Source organism: Pteropus vampyrus, unplaced genomic scaffold (assembly GCF_000151845.1).
Source record: "Pteropus vampyrus isolate Shadow unplaced genomic scaffold, Pvam_2.0 Scaffold39, whole genome shotgun sequence".
In the NCBI taxonomy this organism is placed as follows: domain Eukaryota; kingdom Metazoa; phylum Chordata; class Mammalia; order Chiroptera; family Pteropodidae; genus Pteropus; species Pteropus vampyrus.
In genome coordinates, this window is record NW_011888820.1 from 9,424,323 (window position 1) to 9,441,667 (window position 17,345).

At 40.1% G+C, this 17,345-nt stretch overlaps 1 protein-coding gene across 2 annotated transcripts in view; it reads right to left on the reverse strand.

Annotated features, from left to right (window-relative positions):
• Positions 1-15,675, reverse strand: part of ALDH7A1 (aldehyde dehydrogenase 7 family member A1) — a 34,189-nt gene extending 18,514 nt beyond the window's left edge. For both annotated transcript variants that reach the window (XM_023529599.1, XM_011358325.2), the window contains exons 1-8: positions 15,455-15,675; positions 14,098-14,151; positions 13,460-13,525; positions 8,684-8,764; positions 8,253-8,376; positions 5,808-5,940; positions 4,050-4,094; positions 1,064-1,141 (exon numbers count right to left, since the gene is read on the reverse strand). In XM_023529599.1, the coding sequence (XP_023385367.1) occupies positions 1,064-1,141; positions 4,050-4,094; positions 5,808-5,940; positions 8,253-8,376; positions 8,684-8,764; positions 13,460-13,525; positions 14,098-14,151; positions 15,455-15,646 (773 nt within the window). In that variant the 5' untranslated portion in view covers positions 15,647-15,675. The remainder of the gene's footprint in view (positions 1-1,063; positions 1,142-4,049; positions 4,095-5,807; positions 5,941-8,252; positions 8,377-8,683; positions 8,765-13,459; positions 13,526-14,097; positions 14,152-15,454) is intronic.
• Between the last annotated feature and the right edge of the window lie 1,670 nt (positions 15,676-17,345).

Sequence of the window (17,345 nt, forward strand, 5' to 3'; positions counted from 1 at the left end):
CCCATGTAGGCCTCCCCAGCTTCAGCTCAGCAAACATGAGCACTGATACCCAAAGCAGCTGTTCCTTAATGCACACCTGTACACTAATTCAACTACCTGAACCACTCCAATGCTGGGACTGGAAGAACAGAGTTGGTCGAAGGATAGAATACTCATGTTTTAAATGACATTTAACTAATACTTCACTATGCACACTATACATGGGAGACTAACATTTTAACCACACCAGTATAGGTTATAACACTTGATCCTTATGAAACCTCACCTAATCAACGTCTAAGCCGGTAATAACCTTTCATCACAGTTCAGAGCAATTATAAAGTCAGTTCCAGCTTAAAAAGAGGCTGTGACATTATGCTAAGTGAAAGAAGTCAAACATAAAAGGCCACATGTAGTATGATTCCATTTCTATGAAATGTCCCAAACAGGCAAATTCATAGAGACAGAAAGTAGATTACTGGTTGCTAGGGGAAGGAGGGATGGGAAGTAACTGCTAATAGTTAGGAGGTTCCTTTTGGTACCGCTCTCCTCCGCGCAAATGTTCTGGAATAAGATAATTGTGATGGTTGTATAACATTGTGAATATTCTAAAAACCACTAACTTGTACATTTTTAAAGATAGAATGTTATGGTATGTGAATTATATGACGGTTTTTAAAAAACAATAAATTTAAATAAAGAGACTATATCCCTAGGGTATTCTTTTTTGGTCACCCAGACAATAAGTGAGGTTGTAGGTTCTGATGAGACACCAGATTACTACTCCACGGCTTTGCTTTGTAAGTAAGCATCTTTATAAATGCAGTGTCAGGAAGCCATGGACTGCCCACCATTACAGCAGTTAGTATATAAACACCTTACAATAGTAGCTCTGGACAATTAAAAAGTCGATTCTTACTCATCCTCCAGCAGAGGCTATGTGTTAATAAAGGCAGAGCCCAGTGGGGTCCATAATAATGATGATTCCAAAAAACCATTCTCACTTCAGCTGTACTGGGTTTAGTTATTCTGGGAGATGATTCTACGGGATCAACGGAAAGATGCTCTCCACCTACTGACCTACCCAATATCTGCTCCACCACAAGTCAAGGAACAAATAGCACCAGGCAGCTTGTTGTCCTCCAGAACCTTGGCTATTATCCTAGAAAATAAAAGGCAATTACTACTGCGTAGAGGAGCAATTTAATTTCTTAGGATTTTTTTAAAAACTAAGACTTTTTTTAAAAACCTGACTTTCCTTTTTCAATTCTCTCTCCCACCCCTCAAACATCTAGGCCTGGGGTTCTCCTCACGTAATAGAGATGAGGTTTTCAAACCCTTAAAAGCAGAACTTTTTTCCCCTAAAAGAATCTTAAAAATAATTTAAAAAAAAAAAGCATGCAAAATAAATAAAAGACATAAAGCACTGGTCAGGTAGTTCAAGTGATCCCTTGTTTTCAAACGTTCTGCCAAACGATGAACATATCTGATTTCAAGACGGTAGACTGATCATAGGGCATTTTTTGTTTTTTTGGTCTCTCACTACAAATTCATTAAAATGATGGTAAAGAAATAAAAAAAGGAATAAGGAATAAAACCTAGAAAGGGAAAAATGAAAGGGTGTTCCCATCAGCAAATCAGAGGTTTCAATACATCTCTGCAAAGCAGAGGCAGCCAGAGAAGTGGTACAGGATGAAAAGGGGAAAAGGACCCCAAAACCTAGAACAGGTGCTGAGGAGATACAGCAGAGGGAGCTGGACCTGCCCGCAAAGCCCTGCAGAAGTTCAGGAGCACACCAAGCCTTTCAGTCAGGAGAATTCGGCACCTTTCAAGCTAAAGGACTGTGGACAAGCCAGTTTTTTCTTAATTAGTCTCCTACAACTTATGCTGTTAGAGCCAAAATAATAAATGCAGTTCAATGCTAGTTAAATCTGATTTTGAGTTATAAAAAATGGCTCCAGTTTCTCAGAAACAGGGTCTTTCCTTTCATTCTGAGCTTCCTGAGGAGCACAAGCCTAAAGCAAATAAAGGTCTCTCTTTGATCAATGATCCCAACTTGCTGGATACTTTCTAACTTGTTTAAATTTCAAAAAGATCCGAATCCTACACTCACGTAAAAGAGACACCATTGCCATGTGTTAAGTAAATTCTCCAAGTGTCCCCAAAAATGTCCTTTATAGCAGTTTTTTTCCCCCCTAACTGAAGATCATGTACTGCAGGAGTCATGTCTGAGACCAGGTGTCAGGTCGCATAGTTCCTTCCAGGAACTTGTGGTATACACACCCTGTCTACACAAGTGGGCTGACGGCTCCTGAAAGGTAGGGATTTTGCTTTGTACCTGTAGGTAAAGGTTAACAAAACCCTTTTCCCCTAATGTGAGAGAATCTGAACTTAAGTTAACTCTTTAGTTTTGTTCCCCAGGTTACCTGATAAATATCAATGTCAGCAACGCCACATAGACAATGTGGCTTATGATAAAAATGACTCCTGACTGGTCGACTGCATCTGGACTGGGATAACTACCCAAGAGCTAGAAATAGGAACCTCATACTTTTTTGGCCTTCCCTGAGTGCAGTGGCTCCTGTAACTGCGTGTCCCTTGTGGGTAGCTAGAAGCTCTACCTATAAAATTGTTACAAGACATTTTGGCTCCCGTGGAGCATTAGGCTTTTCAGCCAGGGCGACCTCCACACTGTGCACTATAGATCTTATCTCCTCAGCCCTACAGACACAGATCGAAGAGGAATGCCTGAAGCTAGCCTCCTGGCAAACTATGTCCTTGTCCTCTGTCCTTCTGAATAGACAGAGGTATGATATGTGGCCTGTGGTCCTCTTATGAGGCTGAACAATCAGCTGAATTTAAGAACTCCCAGTAGATACGGCAGCACCCTTGTTTAATCCTGGCAAAATTTAGCATTATTTGACTTGTCTTCCATTACAAAATCTTATAATATTCTCAATTATCTAAAATATCAACCATGTTCCTCTATGAACATTTCAAACCCTTCAAACTGTTTAAAGTAATATAAAACAGCTCAAAGCAACAATAACTTTGATATTGAAATTAATAGCAAAATTAATAGTATTTAAATCAATCACTTAACAATTGGTAAGCCAATTTACTATGACCACATTAATTGTTGTTGTTTTTTTTTTTTTAATTTTAAGAAAGTTGCCTGGGGAATCATCATTTTTATATGTTTTATATATCAGAGTTCTATGTAATATTTAATTCGAACACGTCAGCTTGAAGGAGATATTTTCCTCAATATCATGTATTCCTTCCAAGTAAATACTAAAGAACACTACTCTATTTTTCAGCCCGTCTTTCAATTCCTAAACCAGTGTCCCTAAATGACATGACATTAAGGACCCTCTTACATATAGACTCCACCACATGCTCTCTACCAACACTTAAATGAGAGAATACAAATGACGCGACCAGCAGAGCACGAAGGATGCATCACTGCCCTGCATGGGGACACATTCTCTTGTATACATTCTCTAAATTCTAGAACGATACATTAGTAACACTGACTTTATGACAAAATCAGTGTTGTCAAGTTTTCAAATGAGTAAATAAAAATCAATAAAAAGATAAAATACATTTTAGATAATGTGAGAAGAATCTGTGGATTAGTATAGTAACCATTTCTTTCTGTTTTCCTAACAGTCTATTAAACAAAAGCAATAAAAATATTAACTAGGTAGAAATCAAAACCATTCATTCATACATTGAATAAAGTTATAAAGTATAGCCCCTAAAGTGCAAGAAAATTTCCTCTCCATTGGATTTGTTTTTATTTTCAAGCGATAAAAATGTTTATAAGAGTTCAATTTCAATATTTATATCAATATCTGGCATGTTTCCAATGAGTTAAACAATATGACTCTAAAAGAGCTCTGTAAACTGCAAAACAAAATAATATTACTACACAGTACACCCAACGGAGAAATTATCCAAATCTTACACTTAAATATGACACTTTTACATTGGATTAAAAATTCAGTACCAATCACTCTATAGAGATTTATTCCATACCCAGGAAAAAGAAAGCCACACATACTTACTTTGTGACAGCCACACTAATGAGAGAAGTTGTTGGAGCTCCTTTCCTTGAGAGAGTAAAAAAAAAAAAGCAACTTAATTTGGTGGATCTCATAAATACCTTTTAATATCAAGCAGAAGCAAACATCTTTATGAGAAAAACTTCTAATTAGACAACAGATCCTAGTAACTGAAATAGGAATCTATGCTTCAGCTTGGTGTCTCTGGGACCTAACAGACTACAAAACTTTCTTAAATATAAAAATGGCAAAAAGCAATTTTGAACCTGCTTGCTGCACTGATAGGAACTGTTACATTAATCTCCGCCAATTGTGGGAACTGAGTGAAACGGAAGTCAACATGAACTTTTGCTGGAAGGCACAGAGAGCTGAGGAAAACTATATAGCTAGACTTTTTGGATCAGAATGCAGAAAGTATGGGTCCCTTTAGCAATATGGTGCCAAATCACTAACCTTCCCAACTCTGCCTTGCTTTTGTAGATGGTCGTAGCGGATACTCGATAGAAGACATTAAGATCTGCACATAATTAGTGGGACAGATGCACAATGGGCAAAGACAACTCTTCTGGCTTTCCTGATCTAACTTCTTCCACTGAACAGGAAAACTAAAAATGAGCAAGTGCTTTGTCATCTCTAAGATGCTTGCATTTTCCTGGCAACTTCTACTAGCAAATATTTTATAAAGACATAAAATTTAATGCACCAATGAGAACATAGGCCAAGTGCCTCTGAATCACTTGGGAATTCACTCTCAAATTTTTATTAATGAAAAAAAAAAAGAGTCAAACTTTAAAAAGAAAGTTGTGACTTATCAAACGTTTTTTTCCCCCTCCTACTTGTTTACTTAGTTTTCTGTTTGAGGAGAATAGTACAACACAGAATATATCTGGTCTTTGTCCCCAGTTTCTGGCACAAAGCATCAAAACCCCTTGGAATTTCCTGAGTGACAGAAGTGTCTTTATTATGCAATGAGGTGACTTTTGGATGCCTCTAGGTAGCTTCAGGATAGGAGGTGGTCACTGGTCCCCAGAAGACCAACCAAGGGGAGGGAAAAAGGGATGAAAATTGAATTCAATCACATGTCCAACGATGTAATCAACTGTGCCTGTGCAATAAAGCCCCAATAAAAACTCTGGACCCCACAAGGCTCAGAGAGGCCTCCTGGCTGGGAGGCTGACAATCCCCAACTTCATCAGGAGAGGGCATGGAAGCTCTGTGTCCAGGCCTGCCTTTCCAGACCCTGCTGTATTACGTATCCCATAAAACTGTAAGCATTAAGTATTGTGCTTTCTTGAATTCTGTGGGTCATTCTAATGAATTCTTGAAACCAAGGTTCATTGAAATCTCCAAATTTGTAGATGGATGGTCATAACAACAGATATCCTGGGGACCTGGAGACAGTTGCAGCTTACATTTAAAGTGAGGACAGTCTTGTGGAGGACTGAGCCCTTAAACCTGTGGAGGCTGACACTAAGCCCAGGAAGTTAGTGTTGGAATTTAATCACGGTCTACCCATTTGGGGTGGAAACAACTGGAAGGACAAGGTTATGCCAAAAAAAATTAAGTCAAAAAAAATTGTACCAATGGTAAATAAAATACATAATAATTAAGTCAGCATTTCACAACTTGCAGATGTGAATTGTTAACAGAAAGAGTGGGGTAATAAAAAACATTTCAATACTGTTAAAATACTTTTTGTAGTACATGAACATGGTGACTTTTATCATCTAACTACTGAATGAGAAAGTGAGCGGGTCTTACCAAAGGCAGACATTGCCACAGATCATGGCGATGGCATTGTTCCAGCCATACACAGCCACAGGGAAGTTGAACGCAGTGATGATTCCAACCAGACCTACAGGATTCCACTGCTCAATAAGAGCATGTCCAGGTCCTGAGGACAGGAGATGGCGAGGAACATGCTTTAGTGCGTTCATTTACTGCACGTCCAGTTAAGAACAAAGTCTGAAATCTTTCATGTGCAAAACAAAGGTGCACAGAACCAAGTAGGGATTCCAGATGGCTTATAGCAGATCACTTTACATAGCAGCAGGATATTGGCACATTAATTAGCATACAACAAAAGCTGTTACTACTCCAGACCCTATAAAACATAATGATAAGACACTTTGCCTCTGATCCTCATAGCAACTCTGATTATTTTAATCAAAGGTGGCCAGAGCACTGAAGAACCAAAGCCAAGAGTGATGGCTCACAAACCCTGGTAAAAACCACAGACCAACTGGAAGGGCGGTGCTCTCAGCCATCCATCTTTCTGGCCACGCTCACACTGCTAGCTAGGAACAGGGAACCCACCAGCTGCTGCACCTGACTGCCAGGCCCTCTTTCAGTCTGGGCATCCTAAATCTCCCTGTGGAGATGATGTGCTGGCACAGCCTCTTCCTGGCAGGACTTCTCTCCTCCTCTCCTGCCCTCCCTTCTTCATCCTTCTCCCCAGAGAGGCCAGTGAAGCTCTGATAATATCACTCCCTTGCTTAAAACCCTCTGTCGTCTGGATCACCACTGCAGCTGCCCTCCATAAAGTCCAAACAGGAAAGGTACCTTCCTACCTCCTCTCAACCTCAGCCTGTGCCCTCCAGCAATGCTAAAGTAATACTGTTCCCCAAAGGAGCCACGTTCTCCCATCTTAAGCTTTCGCTTTTTTTCCTCCCTTTTTAAAAGGACCCCTGGCCCAGCACTTCCTTGAGGCCTTACCGTGTTCTACTATAATTTTCCCTTTACTCATCTCCCACTTTCCTCCCACTCTTCAATGTAAGGAATCTATAAGCTTAAAAATTTCTTGAGGACAAAGACTATCCCTTATTGATCAAATATCACCAATTAGATCACCTGGCACCTGGTAGGCACTCGATAAGCGTTAATTACATTAAAGAGGTCAAAGTTACCCCAAAAGCCTCTACACAGATGAATAATCTACTCTTTAAAAATTATATATTTTCATTTCTGATATAAATGTAACATAATTCCCATGATGGAAATTTTGAAAAATACTGAAAAATGAAAGAAAGACAATAAAAATCATCAATAATCCTGCCACCCTGGGATGACTGCTACCACTCTGGCAGACTTCTGCCCCTTGCATTTTCAATGTACCCGCACAGCTGCCTGTTTTGCTCTATTAAAACTGCAAATGTTCCAAATCACATAAGCCCTTATCCTCATCACTGAAACCTCTTCACAGGACAAGGATAGTTCTTGCAGCATAGTGTAACAGCAGAAGGCTGAAAACACCTTAAACACCCATCATTTGGGAACTGGTTAAATAAATTATGTATAGTATCTTTACAGTGAATAGACAGCCATTAAAAAAAGATGAAGGAAGCACTTCAATGTAATAATATAAAACAATTTCTAAGACCCATGAAGTACGAAAAAGTATAGAACAGAATGTATAGTTTGCTAATGTTTGTTTTCCAAAAAGACACATATTTTTCTGTTAAGTGAATAAAAGTTCTAAAAATATATACAAGAAACCAGAAACATGGGCTACTAACATGGGATACTACGGAGTATCCAGGGAGGTGGGAGGGAGAATTTTCATCTTTTGTGCTTTTATTTCTTTCTAATTCTGTGATATGAATATATGTCACCTCTTTAAAAAATAACATTAAAATAATTTTAAAATAAGTAAATATAATCATCCCATAAAAATGTGGAGATGAGGAAGGAAAAATCTATAAACAGGATTTTTTATTACTTGTTAACAGACTGCCAAAATTACCTCAACCTGTCTTATGATTTCGCACTTAGGTCACTTATAACGTTTCCTATTGATACCACAATGGACATCTTTACACATAAACCTTTGTCACATTTCAGATTATTTACTTAAATTAGATTTCTGGTATTAAATGTAAGGCTCTTTGGATTATTTCCAAATTGTTTTCCAAATGGACTGGCAATTCACATTGCCACATGTCCCTATAAAAGAGTGTTTGTCTCTTGACCTTGCCAACACTTTCTTTTGAGTTTTATCTCAAAAAATAAAAAAAAATTTTAGTGTCTTGATCTGCTATTTTCACCTGTTTTAATTTGCACGTCTGAGTAGAAAGAGTAAGGATGTGTTCATACATTTATATGCCTCTTACCATTCCTTTTTTGCAACCTGTTCACAGCCAAGGCATTCTATTTGAATCTCTGCATCAAGAGTACAAAACTCTTAGCTTAAGTGACTTCACTGCTTACTTTCAGAAGGCAGAATGGGTCCCCCGATCATCCGTGATAAGCCAACAGCGTAATCGCAAATATCCACATACTCTTGAACTTCTCCCACACCTTCCACTAAGATTTTTCCCATCTCCAAAGACACCTAAAAATACAAAAAGCCAAGCACCTTTTTTTCCAACAGAATTCACATTTTAAACATTAAATTAACAGGGAGGGAAATGTAAAACATATTTTCCGTGAAGGTAATAAACTTCAGAAAGTGTGTTCTTATTTTTCTGAAGACTTTTAAAACCCAAGAATAGTCTTCACTTTTTTCCTGTTCATCTTCCAAAGAAAAGACTTTTGAAATGTATAAACTGCTTGTCTTCAAAATCATAATCTCATAAAGAAATGTGTAATGGCCTAATTACCTTACAAGGTATTATATTTTTACTACAGAAATACTTTACCAAGCTTCCCAGTACTTGGATCTTCTCCCGCAAGGCATCACCAATCTGTCTCACTACTTCTCCTCGCTTTGGAGCAGGAATCTAAGAAAGGAATGGAATTTTAATGTCGATTCGAAGTGGAAACTTGTGTGTTATCTAAGAACACAATATTAGATAAATGTGCTGTGAGAGAGCAAAGAACAAGTACATCAAAGATGACGTTTTGATCACCACAAGACTGTGATATGGCAGGCCCTCAAACCAATGCCAGAGACCCAGAAAACATCCAGATGACAGGTTCACGGGAACAAGGGACTATGCCAACTACAGAAAAAAATTCAGAGATTGAACACAACCTTTTGGGGTGACTCCAGAGAGCTTAAAATACTTTACCTATAGGCTTTTGTGGTTCCTAGAGATGATTTTTGATGGCTCAAACTGGCTGTGTGCCCACACTCTTGACTTAGCTTCCCCTCCCCCTTCCCTCACACGCAGGGTCATCACACACTGCTCGTACTCCCCCAGAGCTTGGCTGTGATCTCAGGGCACTTCTTTGCTCTCTGTCCCTCCCAAATATGTCACCACGTCTTAGGACAGCTTTCCTGGAAGGTAACTCAGCAACTTGTTACCATTTTAAATGTTCCTACCCTTTGACTAGGCAATTCTATTTCTGGAAATTGAACATATACAGAAGTGTGCAAAAGTATAGGTACAACAAATTCATTGCAGTGCTTTTCCTAGTAGAGAAAAACAGAAACTACCTAAACATCCACCAGCACATAATTTGTTAACTATGGAACAGTCCTAAAATGGGATACTTCACTCTCTAAAAAAATGAGGTAGCTCTATAGGGAAATGTTTAAGAGCTATAACAGGATAATGGAAAATAGCAAAAGAATGCATACAATAAATAAACTTTTGCTTAAACTTGAAGGAATGTACAATGAGATGTTCATAGTGGTGATTTCTGGGGAATGGAATCATAACGAATTTTCATTCTCCACATTTTATGTCGGCACCATTTGCCATTTCTACAATACAGGTACTCTTTTGGAAACAGGAAACAAAAATTATAATGTTGAATGAATCAGTGCAGATGCTATACATTTCCTAGCATATGAAACAGGTTTAATTATGTTTTAACTGAATTTAGCCCACATATTTATAAGTTTAGCAAACTGGCTAATTTCAACTCAGAAAGGCCAATACACATGGCCTTTAACCTCCCATTCTGTACGTATTTTATTTAATCAGTCTTCCAACCAATAATTATTGCACATTTTCTATGTGCCAAATATTGTGCAAATCCCCGAGAAATCTAGGGAAACAAGACAGCTCATTCATTCGCACTATAGCTGACAGTCCAGTGGGGGTGGCAAGAAACAGGCACTTACAATCCTCATGATGGAGGAGCTACACTACAACCAGAGAACCAAGGAGTATTAATTTAGAATTACTTAGGAGTAAGGGAGTAGGGAGGAAGGGAACTTTTTAAAGAATTTGAGAGCTTTACTTTAAAAAAAAAAAACAACAAATAATGAAGAGTTGAGACCAAAGACCTAAAGCATGATTGGTGTTGCCCAGGTGAAGAGATAAAGTAGAACAAAATTATGGGGGACAGGGAACACAGCATATGCAAAGGCCAAAAGGTGAAAAAGCATATGGGGGTTTTGTAAAGAGTTCAAAGAAGGAGGAGAAGAATGTAGGGGACACACTGCAAATGGCTGTGTAAAGAATCCAAAAAACAGTGGGGAAATTAGTAAGAGGGTTTTAAAGCGGGGTGGGGGGGGTCACAATGCATTTTAAAATGACTCTAGTTGTGAAAATGAATTGGAGGGACACAAGACTCAGGCGGGAAGGCCATTAGGCCAGACCAGAGATGGTTGCTGTCTGAACTACAAAAGAGAGAAATGTCATTTAAGATGTTCAAGACTTGATAATTAAAAATTGGTAACTGATCGATTCTCAACCCTGGCTATACATTAGAATCCACCCAAGGACCTTTAAGACTATATTCCATCCCAGAACACTCAAATCTGGCACTTTTTTCCAGCTTCCCAGATGATTTGCAGGAATAGAAAGAATTGAGACTGCCAGAATTAAGTTTGGGGAGAGGGAATGGAGAAGGGAGTAGGAAACAAGGAAGACAGCCCCATTTCCTGGTGAGCTTGATCAGTCCTAGTGACAGGGCATCAGGAACCTCAGACCATTCCGAGGTGGGCAACACAAGTCCTTGTCTCTGCATATTTCCCCTGTGAAGTCACATTCAGAATGAGCATCAAAGACAGACACGTGGCGAGAACTACGAGCATGGAGGGGAATATTAGCTGAGTCTCTGAGGAAATAATATGATGATATTCATGTTAGGAGCTACCAGGTGTCTTGCATTCTTTTATTCAGTTAGAGATGACCCATTGACATTTCCCTATTCTCAACAGAGAAAGAAGGGACCCTGGGTCTCCCTCACCAGAGACAAAGAGGAAAAATGAGGAAGGATAGGAGATGCAGAGGGGCAGAAACAGGTAGCTTCTGGGCTGAAGCTGGTTCATGAAAGAAAGCAGCAGACTAGGTTCTCTGTGGTTAGTTTTAGTTAAGAGAAAGAAATCAGTTTTTATAAACTAGCTTTCCATATTTTTATCCGTATTCCTTTTCCCTTAGAGAAGTGCTCCCTTTGAAAAATTCCAGGCTTAACTAAATGAACTAATTGAAACAGTGGTTTGTCCTCACACGGGCAAAGCCAGCCAAAAAGATCATGGCCAACTAGGGGCTCCACATGAGTGAGGACCCAAGAGGGAACAGACCAGGAGGAGATCAAGCTCTGGTACATTCTTACTTGAGGCCCCAGCAGCCTCTAACCCAGCAATCTCCAACCTTTCTTGCACCAGGGACCAGTGCTCCCATGAGAATCTAATGCCTGATGATCTGAGGTGGAGCTGAGGCAGTGATGCTAGCGCTGGTGAGCAGCTGCAAATACAAATGAAGCTTTGCTCACCACAAATGGTTACGGTCCAGGGTCCGGGTGTTGGGACCCCTGCTCTAAGTCACTGCCCCCATTGGCAGGTGTCCCGGAGGCACAGTTATGAAAGGCTCTGCCTCTTTCCTAAACTTTGAACTCAATTGCTTAACTCGAATTCTAACAAGTAAAATCCCTAACTGACTCTACTATCACCCAAGAAAGCAATCTGTTAGCAGCACCCACTCTCCTGGGAAGTCTAAAAGTGTGAGAATGTGAGGTGCAGAATCTGGCACTGTGGAGTAAGAGCAGATCACAGAATAAGATCCTGAATGCAAAAACAACAACAATTACAACAACAAAATACAGCACAATATTTAAGAAAGACACAACAATGTCAGCTGCCACCACCCCCCCTCCTTCCCCTGCCAGGCCAAAGCAAAGACAGATTTAAAGTCCAGGTCACAAAAAGAAAAGACCCTGAATTTACAGTCTTCTCAAACATGATTATATACACATAAATGTTTCTGGTCAAATGTTTCACTGGCATTCAAAACAGGGTATGCAAAGAATAAATCCTAATATAAATGATGGACTATATATTTAATAATAATGTACCAATATTGGCTCGCAGATTATAACAAATGTATCACACTAATGCAACATGTTAATAATAAGAGAAACTCACGAAGAGTGAGGGGGAGGGTATCTCTGGTGAGGTATGTGAGGGAATCTCTGTACTTCCTGCTCATCTTTCTGTTGAGGGGGCTCAGAACAAGTCACTCCAGAATGTGCCACTTTGACATACACATTACTTTATGCTAAAGGCACTCAAGACCCATCAAATTCAGAAAACCTGGAAAAGCTTTTTACCTCCCCTTAACTTCCTAGAAGAACTTAGTTAAAAAAGGGGCCTGTATCAGAAAGACAGCTATTATTAGAGATAACTTTTTATATGTGAAAGACTGATCTGCAGGGGGAGGCATACATTTGCTTATCAAACATTTGTTCTTCTCACCTACCTGTGAATGGCCTTTCTCTCGTTTAAAGCCCCAGACCCCTATCCATTTCCTTCACTCAGGGTGCTTTATAAGCATCAGTTGCCTGGCTGCCTTTGGGTCTCATATCTTCGGGGGTCGGGGGAGGGCATTATGTACAAAATTAAAATTTGTTTTTCTGTTTATCTGTCTCATGTCAATTTAATGATTAGACCAACCACAGAACCTAGAATGGAAGAAGGGAATTTTTTTCTTCCTATACATTGTAAAACTAAAACTGCTCTAAAAATGTTTTTAAAAAAAATGGAGTACAGGAAAACGATGATTTTTAAATATTATACAGTAACTTTAGGCTGGTACATAATGCAATCACAGGTCAAAATTTACACATAACATGCATATGTGTATGTATATATAATAATCACAACTATGAAATTAGCACATAAAAGACTGGAAGGAAATGCACCAAAACATAACTCTAATAACCATTCTGTACTGAAGAGAAAGTAAGGGGATTAAATTTGATTATGTTATTTACTGCATCATCCAATTTTTTTAAGCAGGGAATATGTATTATTTTTATGATCAGAAAAAAAATGATAAAAGTTATTTTCAAAACATTAAATCAAATGACACTTCTTTGGACACTACCCTCTCTACCCAGGTAGGGTGAACTTTACTTAAGCACACTGTTTACTTTTGGAAGTGGTATTTTCCTGCTCAAAGATATTTTTGATTGTGTGCAACAGAACACTGAGCCTAACTTATGGTCAGAATTAGAGGAAAGATGTTACTTGTGCTTCACACAGAGGCAGTCTCTTAGCAAACAACAAAGCTCATACTTACTTCTGCCCAGATTCTCCACGCTTCTCTTGCTTTCTTTACAGATTCCTCATAGTCAGCCACACTGGCCTAAATGAGGAATGAGGAGGAGACAAAGGAAAAGGGAAGTGATGATCTCCTTGTAAGAACACAGGTTTTTGGGAAAGAATTCGAAAATCTCTGGGTGACCCCTAAGATTTGTGGTTTAGAATGATTTTCACAGCCTACTCTTCCAAAATCTCGCTAACATCAGTAAGACAAGGTAGAATCTAGCTGTGTTTTTTTTTTTTAATCTTGTTTCTCTATGCAAGGTCTATTAAACTCATCTGGGAACAACATCTGAGACGTATTAGAATTTCAGAACTGTGGGCTCCAACTCAGAATTAAGAGGTCAGAATCTTCATTCTAATGAAGTCCCCAGGTGCTTCAGAAGTATGGCCTTAAAGGGATCCCCTCTCCCTAGTCCTCTCTACGGTTTACTTTTTCTAGGGCACACACACTCCTACCCGAAGAGTGGACAGTCTCTCCCATTCTTAAATGTCAATGAAAAAGAAATACATTATTTTTTGACTTTGTAATTTTGTATAACTCTTGATCACTCCCACAGACTCCCTGTGGGCAGCTTGCATTAAACAAAACAAACAAACAAAGAAAACACTTACCTGTCGGACTCTTGCTATTGGCTCATTGTTAGCAGGACAATAGGTAGTGATAACCTTAAAACAAAAAGATGACCACCATATGTAATCCCTTCCAAACAGGGGAACAGACCAAATAAGGGGAGAAAAAAGGGAGGAAGGAAAAAATAAGAGACTAAGCGTATCCAAACTCAGAATCTTTAACTTCTGTTACAAATAAGCCACTCTACAGAGCTGTCTTTCATTTTTGACCTAAACATTCGGAACTACATTTCTGCAAAACCTACCCCTGCCATCTAAGTGTTAGGTACATAAACAAAAGCCTCAATGTAATCCGTTATTTTGTCTCTTTTTCCATTAACAACACGCCAAACTCGAGTTTTACTTATTTCCTCTCTCTCTTACTCTGCCGACGCTCTGTTCAGAAGGTGAAATAGCCAAGGCCAGACAACTATGGGAAAGGCCTGTATATCACACAAATTGGAGAGATCACCTAGAAAGAAAAAAATCAAAGCATAGTTTAAAAGGGGGGCGAGGCGCTTCAGGAGAGGGTATTTTATCCATAAACTTAATTAGAGATTCCGTATAGGAAAAACAGGAAACTACAGATGGGGGACACGAGGGCGTGGGGTGGGGCGGCCAAAGTCACCTGCGTCTCCTGCAGTCACAGATAACCAAAAGGAAGATGTTTCCACCGACAAAGCAGATTCATTGTATAACATGCAACAGAATTTCTTGCATGTTATGTAACATTTTCTTATAAAAGCTTTCTTTTGTATGTGGCTCTCAAAATATCTAAGCGATAATTTCCTTCTCTTTCCATCGTATTCTAGAACGTTTTATTGAGATTTAACTGGGTGCCAGGCACGGTGTTAGGTTCAGGAAATGGAGAAATGCGGAAAAGCCTGTCCTCAAGGGAACTCAGAGCCCAACAAAAACAACAGAATTTCAGCCAAGTCCGAGCTTGCGAACTCCAAAGACTTTCAGAAAATAGGAACATAAAACTATACAATAAAACATTATCTGCGGGGCATGTCACATCTGAGGAGCCACAGTCAAACACGAAATTAAGATAATTTACATCTTTAAGCGTGTGGCATTTCTCACTACAGATAACAGAACTCTGCCCTAAGGTTTTAAGTATGCGTGAGTTAACCCCTACTAGCTCCAAAACGACATCGACTCTCTGTAGTACACAAGGCCCTAAAATCTAAGAGTATTTTTAAGGCACCTTACGTGGGGAAACTTTTACTGTGGAGCTTTCAAACTTCCCATCTAGTATAACCGCCTACGGCGGCAGCGGGGAGTCTGGTTGAGCAAAGCCCGCCGGGCCCCCCGGAGAGAACTGAGGCTGCAAAGATTTCCTAGGACGCCCGCATACCTCTCCCCGGCCTCCCCAGCTTCCATTATACACGCCCTCGTTCTCCTCGCGGAGCCCCAGCTCCTTCAGCCAGGAATACTGGGGCTGATTGATGAGTAGAGTGGACATGAAGGCGGCAGGCCTGTCCCAAGGTCCTGAGAGCTTGCTGCCTCTTGCACGGTGAACACAGAACCGAAAGAGTGCGCGCCACATACTGAACCCGGGAGGCGCAACGCGCGTGCGGCCCGAGGAGCGGCTGAAATAGAGCCCCGCCCCCCGCCCGGGAGAGCCCATTGGGCAGGCCCGGTTCCGCCCCCGGGACACGCCTCCGCCACCTCAAGGCCAGCCTTAGTCTTCCCGAGGAGCCCCGAGCTTAACTGCGGCCTGGAACCATGGGGTTGCCGCACCGAGGAAGAGAGAGGGCTACTGCCATCTGGTGAAAGACGCCGGAACCTCGACGCCAGCTAGAAATTCTTTCAGCAAAATATTAGCTCTTAGTAAAGTAGGTTAGAGCAGGGCTTCTCACGCTGTAATGTGTATGTAATCACCTGGCAATCATGTCAAATGAACATTCTAATTAGATGGGTCTGGGCTGGGGTCTGAGAGTGGGCATTTCTAACCAGCTCCCAAGTGATGGCGATGCTGTTCTGTGGAATAGCCAAAGGAGGGGGTTTTTTGGTGGAGGAAAGGAGGTTGTTTGTTTTCACTGCTTTGTTAAGTTACAAATTAGAGTTTTCTAATTAATGAAAAATGTTAAATTATAGTACTTCCTTCTAAATATCCTGCCTGGGTATAGTCTTACTTTTGAAAAACAAAGACAGTTTTTATCAATTTCCCTCTTTCTCAATTCTATCTTCCTGTTATCTTTTCCACCACCACCACCACCACCACCACCACCACCACCCCTCCACGCGCCCTTACCATCCCATTTTCCATCTAATTTCACAATAAGTGGGCCTACCCTGTGTAAGAGAAATACATCTCAATCAGCATGATTTGGACACGAGTTAATACATGCACACTCAAATCAATTGAATTAATACATGTTTTAGTGATTCCCAACATGATTTTCAAAATATTACTTCTCACTACTTGCCTGTGGCCTTCTGAATTGCAGCCCAAGTCACTTTATGTTTCCGTGTGCTTCTCCCACTGTGCCTTTGCCCTTGCTGTTCTCTCCACCTGTAAAATCCTTTCATCTCTGCATTCAAGTTTGAGCTTTATCTCTTCAGCAAATACTTGGCATGTATCAAGCACCTACTAGAAACTGTAGTAAGTGGAAGAGATACATGCTTCCATTTGTTATGTTGTATTTTTCCCTGCTAAGGCAAGGACCAGCTCTGGCTCATTCTTGCACAGCTCTGCAATTCCCAGGATTGTACCAGGATCACGTCCATCTATAAGAATAAAAGAACAAGTGAACCTAGGTACACACTTCAGGAGTAGAAAGCATGGATACCCTGGTCTGGCATTGGTAATCTCTATCAAGAACCCAGCTACTGTCTTCCATCTACCTCTAGGAATGAGGCATTTTGTTTCTCAGACATTTTAACCGAGAATTTAATTCTCAATTTCTGGCTGCCAGCAAAATTTTTTGTGTGGTTATCCTAACTCCACACCCTTCCTTCTCTCCTCCTCCATTAGGAAAAGACCATTACAGATGCACTAAATTGTAGGAGGGACACATAATGCCCTCAGGAAATGTTAGCTTCCCTCTCTTCTCTTCACCAAGGCAAGGAGAGAGGTTCATGCTGTTGACGAGTTCTGTGTAGACTCTAGCAACTGCTAACATTGAAAATAGGAACTGCATCTCTCTTCCACCTTCATTTTTCAAAACTCACGTAGTTCTGCCTAACAGGAAGTCAGTAAAAAATGAATTTTGATGGAGAAGAGCAGAAAGAGAGAAAATTAA